General features: G+C 42.2%; 1 protein-coding gene across 6 annotated transcripts in view; it reads right to left on the reverse strand.

Moving 5' to 3' along the window:
* WT1 (WT1 transcription factor) overlaps window positions 1–12,774 on the reverse strand; it is a 137,082-nt gene that overhangs the window by 27,256 nt on the left and 97,052 nt on the right. For 4 of the 6 annotated variants that reach the window (XM_039536348.1, XM_039536347.1, XM_039536345.1 and 1 more), the window contains one exon: window positions 3,511–3,588. The exons of 1 other annotated variant lie outside the window; for it this stretch is intronic. In XM_039536348.1, the coding sequence (XP_039392282.1) occupies window positions 3,511–3,588 (78 nt within the window). Of the gene's footprint in view, window positions 1–3,510; window positions 3,589–6,964; window positions 7,316–12,774 lie in introns of those variants that run through there. One more of the 6 variants, XM_039536349.1, reaches the window with a different exon arrangement.

Here is a 12,774-nt window from a genome sequence, read left to right on the forward strand (position 1 = left end):
CGCCTGGGAATCACTTATGAACAGTTCATATATTTTAAAGATGTAAATCTTAGGAAGAGTACCTTATGGTCATGGCAACTGAGTTTGGAGGTACTGTGTTTTGTAACTCTCAGCCAGAGAAGACAGATAACTATTTTGGCTCATGTTACCAGTGATGAGGCCATGTCTAGCACTGATTTTCCACAGATTCTACAATCTTGGCCTATACCAAAACTTTCAGCTTTGTTTTACCATAGATCATTCATCTTGATTTCTTCTTTTTTCCTTTCAAGAATTCTAGGTCACAAACTTTATACTGCTAACAGTCTGCACTTTTGGACAAGTAAAACCATTTATTTTGTTCAGTACTCCTTTAATATTTCTATTGTGTCCCTTTTTTTTCCCCACTCAGTTCCCCAAAGAATAACCTCTTCCTTGTTTTAATAACTTGGACCTCGGTCAAGGTTGATGTGTTTCTCCTTTTTGCAGGATATTTTCTTCAGAAGAGACAAAACAGTGTCTAATATTGCAATGAAGGGTTTTGTGTTTTTTTTTTAAAAGGGGTGCAGCTTAAAGAGGAAATTACAAACAATTATGAAAAAAGTAGGAAATAGCCTCAGCAGCAGAGGTGGTCAGTTTGATTTGTATACAATAGTTGGGTTTGAAGAGAAGGGGCTCCCCTTTCTCTCCAGTAAGGGATTCCAGGTGTATCACAGAAGAAGACCACTTCAGACTCATGCTGCTTTCACTAGTTTGCTCTGACATACGTGGTTTACTACACTACTATCTAGTGCCTCTGGACTTCAGGTACCATTCACGAATAAGGGTTAGAAGCAGATCAGCAGTATTTCATACTATTGTGCTACACTGAAGCCAGCCTGCACAAATATCATACCAGATAAATCTGGATCAAGTCAGTTTCCTACATATTAGTTTGGGAATCTCCCATTTTAAAAATATATCCATATATATTTACTCAGAAAAGGATAAAGAACATCCGTAGTTTATCTTACAAAGTCAGGCAAACATTGGCTTTGTCTGGGCAAAGATCAAAAGGAGGTGCTTGAGAACATGTTAACTAGCATGTTATTAAATTCTACTCTGGACCAGGCAAGTTATAGGTTAGCAGAAGCTAGATACTTGAGTTGAAGTCTAGGCTCCCCACAAGCCTTAAACTGGACCAGGTAGCACTTACTAAAGTGCAACTTGCCTTGTCCACACTAGAGTTTTAGAATGGGTTAGTTACACTGTGCTACCAAAACATATTTTTAAAAATAAACCATGTTCGTATACTAGTCCAGACAAACCCTCTGATGTGCTCTATTCATTTCCTCCTAGCACATCCTCTTCCACAATCCCAAAGTGCTGTCCCGTTTTGAAAGGGCAGGAGTGGTTAAATTTTACTGACAACCCCACAAGGGGATTTGGGAGACATCTTTGGAATCTCTCAATACAGTTACTGTCCTGCCTACAGGAAGGGAGGGATAGAAGCCCTGGCCCTGTAGGCACCACACCCTGTGTCTTTGCTATGCTACCAACAGCTCTGATCTACAGCACCTCTGAGGCGGGCTTCCTGCTTGCAGAGTAACAGGAAACCCATATTGGACAAGCAGCAAAACAGGCTAGAGTCCATTCCCTGCAAGGTGGGAGGGTGACAGTGGTATGGAGGAAGGAAGCCAGAGAATATGGAAAGGGCCAGGAAAGGCAGGGACAGAGGATGTGGGGCCTGGAGAAGGGAAAGATAATAAAAAGGAGGGAGAGAAGAGCTGGCATGAGGAGCAGAGTGAGGTTAGAACTAGAGAAAAAGGAGAAAGGAATGGCGGGAAGGAGACACAGGAGGTAGCAGCAGTAGTCTAAGACTGGAACTCTTTCATTTGTTCTTGCTCTCACTGTGTTGTAGGAGAGTAGAGATCACTTTACACCCTGCAATCCTGGGCAGGACAGTTTGAGGCTGATTATGGCCGGGGTGGTGAGAGCAGACCAGGGCCTGATCATCCCAGCATTGATACCCAGGCAGATGATCAGCCCCCGCACACTTTCCACAACCAAAATGCTGTTCTCCCAACTTTTCATGGCTCTTTCCCCTTCTGCTTTTTTGCTCATGCCACCCCTGCATTGTGTCTCACTCCCCAGGCCCTCTCTAACAGCTACCATTGTTATTTCACACACACAACACAGGTCACGCACTGCCTTTGGCTATGAGCTAGGCCCAGCAGCCCACTGGCAGGCGTTCCAGATTCCGAGCACGCACAAGTCCAGGGCTGAATCCAGCACAAGATCTATTGGGCAGCCACTGTTTACAACAAGGGTCGGCAACCTTTCAGAAGTGGTGTGCCGAGTCTTCATTTATTCACTCTAATTTAAGGTTTCGCGTGCCAGTAATACATTTTAACGTTTTTAGAAGGTCTCTTTCTATAAGTCTATAATATATAACTAAACTATTGTTGTATGTAAAGCAAATAAGGTTTTTTAAATTTTTAAGAAGCTTCATTTAAAATTAAATTAAAATGCAGAGCCCCCCGGACTGGTGGCCAGGACCCGGGCAGTGTGAGTGCCACTGAAAAGCAGCTTTCGTGCCGCCTTCGGCGCCCATGCCATAGGTTGCCTACCCCTGGTTTACAAGTTACAGAAAGCACATTTCTGAATTGCACTCTGACCCAACAGTAGTTATGATGGGGTCAAGAAGACAACACCTCACTGCAAGGAAGTCTGAACTAATCAGAGGACAGAATCTTCAAAAAAAAAATTTAAATTATATTAATGGAAGTTAACAGAATGGACAAGCTCCACACTTAACTTCACCATTCAATTGCAGAGGTTTTTCCACTGTTTCCCATCCTTCATTCACAGGCTTATTTTGTTAGTGCTTTGGAGTAGAGATCTACCTTATCTTCATACCCATTCACGCAGTCCCTCCTATCACATACTGGTGCTGTATATATGGAATAATATGGCTGCTTAGAACTATCTATAATATAATTATACAGGTTTTCACATTCATGTTATCCCAACTTACATTCAAATATTACTAGTCTATTACTGGAAAACACCTTGCTCACACAAATTGAAAGCTATTTCATTTACTTGGCACCTGAATTGTGTAACCTACAATGAAGACAGTTTGTTTAGACAGTAAAATGGTTAAAAATCTACAACCACCATACTGTTCTCCAAGACATATTGGTTTAAGTCAAAAGACAAAAAACAAACAAACAAAAAAAACCCCACCAACAATTTAAGAAAATATTGCTAGTTCTTTCCCCATTGACTAACCTTAGACTAAAAAGTCTAAGAGAAAACTTGACCATAAAATTCTTATTAACAGTGAACTTACTAGTAGAATAAAACTTTTAATAGTTCAATAGGGCTATTTTTTTAAACTCATATTAAATTACAGACAAATAAAGACCTATTTTTGGACAGGTTAGCATTTTTCATGCCAGTAACCTTATTCCATTCATAAAATAAAAAATAAAATGACTTTAACTACGCTAATGCAGAAGAAGATTACAAAATAATAAAACACCTTACCCCTTTAATGTAGATCCCAAGTTCATTTGATTCCATGTCATGCATTCAAGCTGTGAGGTCATTTGGTATAAATTGTCACTGTTATGAAAATATCTAGAATTAGAACTAAATTACTTGACCAAAATTCAAGTAATACTTAAAAAAAGAAGCAATAATTTTCATTTTTCTTTTTTTAAAAGTGTTTTCAAAATACATATAACAGTACCAAATGAATTTATATTATTTCAACTCTTATCTGTTTGTGACATTAATTTTAAAAGAAAAAGAAAGAATGATTATGTGGTAAAAGACAAGGTGTTCATTGTGATCTAACCTGTAAATTTTAAATGGCTGAAAATTATACACAATAAGGCTCTTAAAGAAAAAAAATATACTGCAATTAAATTAATGGAACCAGTATATAAAGATGTTTGAGTTAGCAATAAAGAAGATTTCTTATTTTTATAAAAAAAGAAAGCAAGTGAATTAACTTTTAATAAAGCGTGTAGCAGATCATGTGGTTAATGGACTGAAAGCTATCAGGACTGATGACCAATGTTACTACATATAGTGACTTGACAAGAAAAATGGAGTGGGTGAACCATAAATTAAACTCACAACTGGAATACTAGTCTTTTTTGGTTTTATGTTTTTTTGTAAAATGTTATAATCTTAGAACAATGAACTCAGCAGACAGCAATATTCTCAGAAACTGGTTGTCAGTTGCTTACTTTCTATTTTTAAAGAAAACACTTAAATGTTTTTTTATTTGAGATCAACTGTAATCAAAAGAAATTGAGATTACAGATCTCCTGATATAATAATGCTCAACACTTATCACAAATAATTTAAACATAAAAGTGAACAGGTATGTGCTTCGAGGAGAGGAAAAACTGCTGCGGACTTGCAACACCAAAAGCAGTCAGTTTCCCTAGGGTTCTCTCAGTAATTTAGCCGTAAGAGGAGGGTCTTGCCATACAGTCAGGGCTGAGCAAGCTGGTTTCCATCTATCTACACAGCATGCTCGCGCAACACTTCTCCATGGAAAACCGCCCTGTGTTCTTTCTGAATCTTGGTTCTCCTGGAAATCCAGGTTCCCGTTGCTACCCAACATTTCTCCGATCACCTGCAGAGACACTTACTGAAACAACGTTTTGAGTCTCTAGTCTTTTCGAAACGATTTTCTGATTGATGTAGCAATTCTGATTGAAATAGCAATTCACAATCAACATAAGACCCCTGGATGATTAATAATAGTTAAACTCACTAGACCTATGTAGTGATTGTATATAATTTTGTTGAGAGAGTTTTTTCATGGCAGGTAAAAGTGAGCTAGAAAAGTCAGATTCCAGTGGGAAGCTTTTGCATATAAAAACAAGTTAAATTACTTCAATCTTAAAGTATGTGTAATATCATTTGTCAGTATCGCGGGACACTATCATTCATTAGAATGTCTGAACTGCTATTATGCTACTACAATGTCCTGCATATCAGCTCAGAAATTGTTAGACTCTCCTGCAGTTTCCCCATTTGCAACAGCAGTTCGTGCTGGTCTGTGCCACTACGTTTTGCAATTCCACGAATTCTTCCTGTAATGCTGCTGTAATTAATTCCTCCAGGGCCCTGATTTTTATTAGAAGTGCCCGCACGATGCATTTACAGCAGGAGATTTCCCTTTACTTTCTTTCCCTTGACAGTTCATTTATAAGAGCCTCCTCCACAATATTTCCCCCCTCCCTCCTTTGCTTTTTCATCAAGCAGTACACATTCATCTTGTCACTAACCAGCAGCCACTGTATTCCAGACTGGGTTCGGTGACAGTGCACAAAACAAATCGCTTAGGAACCAGGACAATCTTCAGAGACACGTTGAAGGTAGTCCTGGGCTCCATTTCAGTACAGTTGGAAGCTTGGCTGGCTCATGCACTCCATTCAATGGGAGGTTTACAACTATGTGGCCCGGCTACAAAAGACAGCCTCGCCAGTGCAATCAGGGGAATTCTCCGCTTAAGGGATCCTGAGTTTACACTTGTCATCAAATAAACTCAAAGATGGTTTGTCCTTTGCAACAAGTACAGAGGCAAATTCTGCTGTCATGGAAACTCCCACAGACTGTATCAAGCCCCTTACACTGGTCATTCCAATGACGTCAGCCCGGACCCCCATTTACGCCGGTGTAATAGAGCAGAATTTGGCCCAGAGAAGTGGCTTGAGCGAAGACAGACCCACTAGTCACTTGTTATGTATTTGCCGAGAAAGAGAAGGACACAACAGTAACACGGGGCCATCCCAGAGGCCACCTACTAACAATCAAGGTACCATGGGGACAGCGGCTGGAGCTGCGGGCACTGGAGGGGAGCGATTTGTGAAAGTTAAAGTATTAAGCTCCAAGCAGAAGTTGCAGCCCGACCCTGCTCCCGCTGGAACGGGCAGCAAAGTAACTGCTGGTCACTTCCAAGGGGGCCCGGTGGCAGCGCTCGCCTGGTCTGCGGAGAACGTAGGGACAGGCAGGAGCATCCCACCCACCCAGGAAACCCAAGAGTGACGAACCCAGCAGCCTGAGAGCGTAGCCTTCAAAGCCCCCCCGGCACTGGGACCTCCACTCCGGACCCCGCTCTCTGCCTTTGGCTGGAGCCCGGGAGATCGCGGTCCCGGCCGGGCCTTCTCTAGGTTATGATACCTGCGTCCTTCTCACGAGAACATCAGGGCTGCAGGTGGGGTGGGTTGAGCTACGAACCCACTGGAAGGGGAAAAGGCCTCGGCATTTCGCCCGCTTCCCCTGCAGAGCCCAGCTGGTTGAGTGGCCCTCTCTGCGCTCCGGCTGGAGGCGCCTCAACAGTTATTTCGGAGCGGAGCCTTACTGCGAATGCCTCCCTCGCTAGACCTGCGTTTCCATTTCCACCGCAGCAGGGACTTCTGCCCGCCCGGGTCTCCCGACTGCCCAGCTCCGCGGAAAGGCCCCTGCCCACCCCCCAAGAACGACCAACGTCCATGTTAACTCGGCTGAAAGCCCGTTCCCAGGGTCTAGCCCTGTAATGGGGGGTTAATGCGCATGCAAAGGAGAAGCCATTTATACAGATGGCTCCCGATCTAAACACAGCTCTATGGTTAAGTCACCAGTATTTAATCACACCCGAAAAATAAGTGTTTAGCCCCATCGGCTCCTAAAAGCTTTGGAGACCACCATTGCCACTCAGGGTTGCTTACTGACCTCAGCCATTCATAACGACAGCCCGCAGAGAGTCGTACGAGTCGGGTTTGTTTATCGGTTTAAATTCAGGCTTGTACGCTTTCTGGCTGGGGAAATCCCCCACGGGCCTTTCCAGATACATACTGTACTCGTGAAACAGCTCCTGTTAAATACAATGCTAAACATAAAATGCCTGTGGATGAGGCAACATTGTGCTTGAACACACATATCTGGGCTGGAAGATTTTAAAGAGTGACTAGGTATCTAGGGGGGGAGAGGTGGCGGATTGTATTGAATTTTCTCCTTGTTTTATTCCGAGCATTCTCGATTGCTCTCAAGTAAACGTGGCTCAATTGCTTTGACAAGCAAACATAATTTTGCTTCAGGTGGTTGTAGGGGGGAGTGTTCATCGTCCCCATCTAAGATCAGACAGGACTGTAGACCCAGCGAATGATTCATAGGGGGTGGACATCAAGAGCCCAGTCCTGCTCCCATTGCAGTCAGCAGAGTTCTCTCAGTGACTTCAATGGGATAATAATGATGCAGCCGCCCCTGGCTAGAGCTACCGATCACATCACATCCTGGCTGGAAGAGTTTGAGAGTCTCAGCTCCAGTGGAAACACCCTCCCCTTCCATGCTGCAAATAGAACACAGAGGTGAAAGTTGCTGCTGCTGGGGAGAGACTCCAAATGCCAAAACACAGCGAGCTGGAATGTACTGCGAACTCCGGGCTCCACGGTTGATCACTCGCCCCCGGCTGGAAGCAAGCGGGAGGCAGACAGTGGCATGCTTGACCAAGTTTGCCAAGTGCATCCCCGGGCTTCTACAGAAAGAGTTAAGTAGGGTGTAGCCAATAGAGGAAGTATCCATACATCCATTTAAATCTAAAATGGGTTATTACTGCTAGTGCTACAGGATGGTCTCAGACTCAATAGTTATGTTCAATCTTAGCTTTAAATACGATTTGAATGGTGAGAAGGAAAACTGGAGTCTCTGGGGATTTGCTTGCATTGATTCCCATTTGAATCACTAGTTCCCCCCAAATGAACACAGAAGACACTAAAAATAACTTATTTTCATTACAGAGATGTTTTTTAAAATGAAACGGGGGGGGGCTTTTCTACAACGAGGATTAATGTAAGTTGGAGTGAAATAAAAGGAAGTCAACCCTGAGCAAAAGAGGAACTTTAAAGGAAACCAGTAGTAGATCATATAGAGTTTGTTTTGGCCTGCACGGCAGTATTACTGAGTTCTTGACCTCTGCACAGAAAGAGCTATAATCTGAACTGAAACTCCTCCACTCTTAAAGTCTTTGCAAGTGTGACTCACAGTAAATTTTCAACATTAAACATGTTTACTATATTAAACAGCATGAGGTAGAAAAGTTCACATCACCATTTTAATGGAATCACAAATGCTGGCCTTTCAATGCACACTTGCAATCTGCATAGCTGTGCCATCAATAACTAGCCATCAACAACAGACACAGTATCTTTTGGCAGATGCCGTGCTTGTGTTATAAGAGAGAACACGTAGTTGCCAAAACTGGAGATTTCAGAGATACTGTTGCTTCCATTATAAGAATTATGGGCTCTTGAATATTTATTTCAAGTCATCGCCTTTCTTACTGTCTCTTTTACCAGGGCAAAAGAATGGAAAGGTCTTCAGTCTTAGACTTGCTTGCATATTTTTTCCTTACTTCCTTTCTCTATTATGGACAAATTGGTTGCTACTAGCTAGACTTGGAAATCTCCTTAAGAGCAGTATTTGGTGAATTACTGCAGTGTCTGTAGAACTCTGGAGTTTTGTAAGTGCATTGTTAATCTGTTAAAGGAATAGTTATGAATTTTACATCGCAATTTGTTATAGGAGTCAGACACTGATCAGAGCAATAAGAAGCCTGAGTGACTGCTGGTGGCTGTGAAATGATGGTTGATGCCTCTAGGCTTTCAGAGGTCAAAAACTGTTTAAAGCCGCTTTCTTTTTACAAACGCAACATTTACAAGTGTCCTGGGGAACTCAATGCCACAAGGATACCTTTGTATGGTTCTGAAAGGATTTGACATTTGTACAATAATGAGAACAGTAAAGAGTTACATTAGACAAGATACAAAAATAGCTAGAAGGAATATAAACCCCTTTTCTGAAAGCATAAAGCCACCTCTAAACTGATGGATACCAGGAGGAAACCTTTCCTCACGGGCAATTTATTGCATAAATGGCCTCTACAAGGTTTCTTACACATTCCTAGGAAGCATTTAGGACTGGCTACTGTCTGAGACAGGATTCTAAACTAGATGCACCCAGTATAGCGGACAACTCCTATGTCTCTAGTGCCACCAATTGGCTGTTGTGCTCGATTCCCCCCTCCTTCCTCCACTTTTAAACAAACAAAACAAAATACTAATATATATATGCACACAATGAAACGTGTGTTAAGCAACCTCTAAACGGACTGAGGAAAAGAAGAGGATTAATAGGGCTGGCCTGCTAACAAAGGTGGAGTATTACTGTACTGCTCACCTTTGGGAATACTCTGTGGGCCATCTCCTAAGGCAAACCAATGCCTTGTATACACTGCAAAATTACATGTGTGTTAACGAATGTCAACACCTCTATGAAACAGCTACACAAATATTGCCTGGCCTCAGATGGCTGGGATTAACCCTAGTCCAGTGTAGGGCTACCCAAGACCAGATGTTAAACACAGCAGTCCTGGTCTAAATTAAGTACCACGTGGTGCTTAACACTCTGTTAATACTTGTTCTAACACAATGTAATTTTAGATAGCCTTTATGGAGATTTCATAAACAAACACTCAGAGAGAGAGACTGAGACTGACTTTGTAGGAAATGCTCTCCTGTATCTCAGGATTTTGGTACCTTTTTGCCACTCTAGCTCACCTGTTGTATCTAACAAAGCTTTTCCTCCACGAACTACAGCTGCGTATAAAGGTGCACATGAACATCTGAAAACATCCAGAGATAGATCAATTTAGGCATTTCCTCCCAAAAAGTGTGTGTACCTAAACTTAGGCACCTAAAGCCATACTATCAAACCTAAATTCCTAGCCTGATTTTCTGAGGGGAAGAAGTTGAAGTCTATGGAAGCTGGTGGAGCTTTAGACTCCTCCAATGGGACTCAGTGGTCAAATTCAGAGGTGATGCGTGCAAGGAAGGGACCATATTACTGACAGCAGGCTAAGTCAGTCTAAGCAGTCCAAGTTGGTGTAACATACAAATGGAGAAGGCCAGAAGAAGGCGTAAATTACACCAATGTGGATGCCCTTAGATTTTGTCAGTCTTGTTTTAATTATGCATGGAAGGGGGGGGAGTGAGAAGAAAGATGAAAAGGGATAGGGTCTCCAAACAGGGATGAAGACAATGGCTATCAAACTGTGGTCTATGGGCCACCAAAAGTCCCTGATGTGGAGATGTGAAGAATTGAATATTTTGCAGAGTGGGTCCTGATGGCCCATGAGAGGATCTCTCAAAGAGCGATCCACAGAATGCCAAGTTGGAGAACCCCTGGGCCAAGAGTTAGTTTAATATCTTCCTTGCATCTGTACTAATCCCAAACATCTGTGTTCTCCCTAGCCACTCCTCTACCATCTGTGTTCTCCCTAGCCACTCCTCTACCCTCTTCCCTGGAGGAACTAAGAAACTAACATGAAAAATACTCTTGTTTCTGAGGTATGTTCTTCATCAGTTCCAGTCCATGTTTCCTACCCTCCGTACTGCCTATAGGGCCAACTGGCTCTGCCTCCAAACAAGGTATTCCTGCTTCTAGCACTCAGAGAAAAAGAGATTATATGGATCTGACATACTCGCTGGGATGAACCTGGTGATCCAAAAGGATTCTTACAACCACATCAGCAAGTGAACTTTGAGTTTATTCTGATCACCGCTGTATTGTAATTTTTCAGACAAGGGACGTTCTGGTACGTGTATTAAAGCCAAAATTGTAGCTCAACTTTCTATCTAGGCTTCAAACAAACAACTTGCTTCCAAGTGTCGTTTACAATTGGTGCCTAAGTGGTGAGAGAATAGTCTCTACATATGCCTATTTACAGCAGATAGCTGCTAAGGACAAGAACTATATCTAGATGGATTAAGTCAAACTGTGGTTTCATTAGGAGGTTTTATCAGTGATTCCAAGGGCTGAAAGTACCGAAAGAAGACTAGCATAGCATCCCATCCTCTGTTTTAGGAGAGGCTCCCTATTATAATGAAATGCTGGAGAGCCGACACTTTATAGATCTGTCAGTATGCCCCTGTGTTGAGAAACTGGAGTACTAACGTTTTTGTTCTGACGTGTGTAAACGTTCTGGTAGAGCTATACATACATATGCTGCTAGCTCCAAAAGGGTTTAAGGGATTAATCTTAATCCCACTGCAGCCAGTGTTACAACTTTCATTGGCTTCAATGGAAGACGGATCAAGCCGCAAGTCAGGGAGAAATTGACTGCATGCTACAATGCCGAGCGGTAATAGGATGAATTAAGGACTGAGTTTCAGCCATGAATGAAAGGGTCTAATTCCAAAACTCACAGCAAGAGATTTTAAATTACTGGCGATGTAGTGTTTGTGCCCTATTCTGTTCATTAAGGAAAATGTCACCGAAGCTTATGGAAAGTGATCATACAGACATCGTTGGGAAGATGGAAGGTAGAGACCTTCGGTTGGAGTTTTAGAACAAGCAACAGTTCTTTACTTTCCTGCTGGAATGCATATATCAAAGTGCTGGACTTGCTTCATTAAGCATAATTAAGTGCACTTGTAAAACTGAGCGCATCTGCCGTGGAATCAGTAGTACCATTCAGATTGTGCTTGCTCACATCCCATCGCGGGGCTTAAACAGAAGCTTTGTATCTGCTTTTCCCAGAGTGAAGGTTTCTTACTCAATGAAGTATCTCTGGGAGTTAGTGTGTGTGTTAAAATCTAGAATGTTTTAGGGTGAGTCTCCAAAGACCAGACCTGCCAGGGTTACAATGGCTGCGGAGACAGACACACCAAAGGTACCGATCGTTTCTAAAGAACTGGTCTAGCTATTGGGGTTCTGGCGAGATAAAGTTTTATGGAGTCCTCCCGATTCAGCGACCAAGGTCTTGCCCTGTGGTCCATCAACAAAATTAAGTTTCCGTTAAAGTCTGGCTATTTGTGCATTTAAAGTCATAGATATTAGGTCACAATGGAACCGAGAGCGAGATGATTTCACTGAGCTGTCTGAAATCCAAGTGCAAAATGCAAGGGGATCTTATAAGGCACTGAAATATGAATAAACTGTTAAGAAAGAAAACACTATCTGTGCCTTGAGCTGCACGCGAATCATGCAGAGCCACACATTTTTTCCCCTTTTGAGGCCTCTCCACAAATCATATTTATAGATTTTCCTGAGAGATTAACAATCTTTGTCAGTTTCAGTGAAGGCATTCTCCCCGCCAATTATTCTACAACTAATCTATGTGGATAGGCTTCTTTCCTTCCTTCATTACCTCATTCCCTCCTTCCCTTGACGTCAACTCACGCTAATTGGAGAAGTGGCTTCTGGAAGTGACAGAATTTTGTTGTCCCATGTCCAGTGTTGATTAATCAAAGACGATATAACCAGCCTACGAGAAGAGTCAGTTGCAACTTCCTTTGCAAAGGCGTATTGTTTTGTGTGCTCAGGTTACTTAGCAACTCAGAGATATGGGACTGGCTCCAAGTTCACAAAAAGTTGAAGAATAAATTTTGGGTAACTTCTCTTCTCACTCCTAAACACATTTTAAAATTGAAGGAGACACAATTGGCCCCCATGCCAAACGAAGAAAATGGGAAATACTGTAGCTATTGAAAAGGGTCCATTATAGTTGTACACCATTGAACACAAACAGAAAACGAGATCCATATTTTGGTGGCAAGCAAAGCGGGTATTAATTTTCTGATTCTGCTTTTTAAATGTATATTTAACCCATTCTTGCATCACATTGGGAGTCACAAGAAGGGCGGTTTAATTTGCGATACAAAGCCACATCGTGGGGGAAAAAAATTTAAATAACTGGTTTCTGAGTTAGATACTTATTTTCGTATGCACCATCCATTGCTGTCATTCCTA

This window comes from Mauremys reevesii, linkage group 4, assembly GCF_016161935.1.
Source record: "Mauremys reevesii isolate NIE-2019 linkage group 4, ASM1616193v1, whole genome shotgun sequence".
NCBI lineage: Eukaryota > Metazoa > Chordata > Testudines > Geoemydidae > Mauremys > Mauremys reevesii.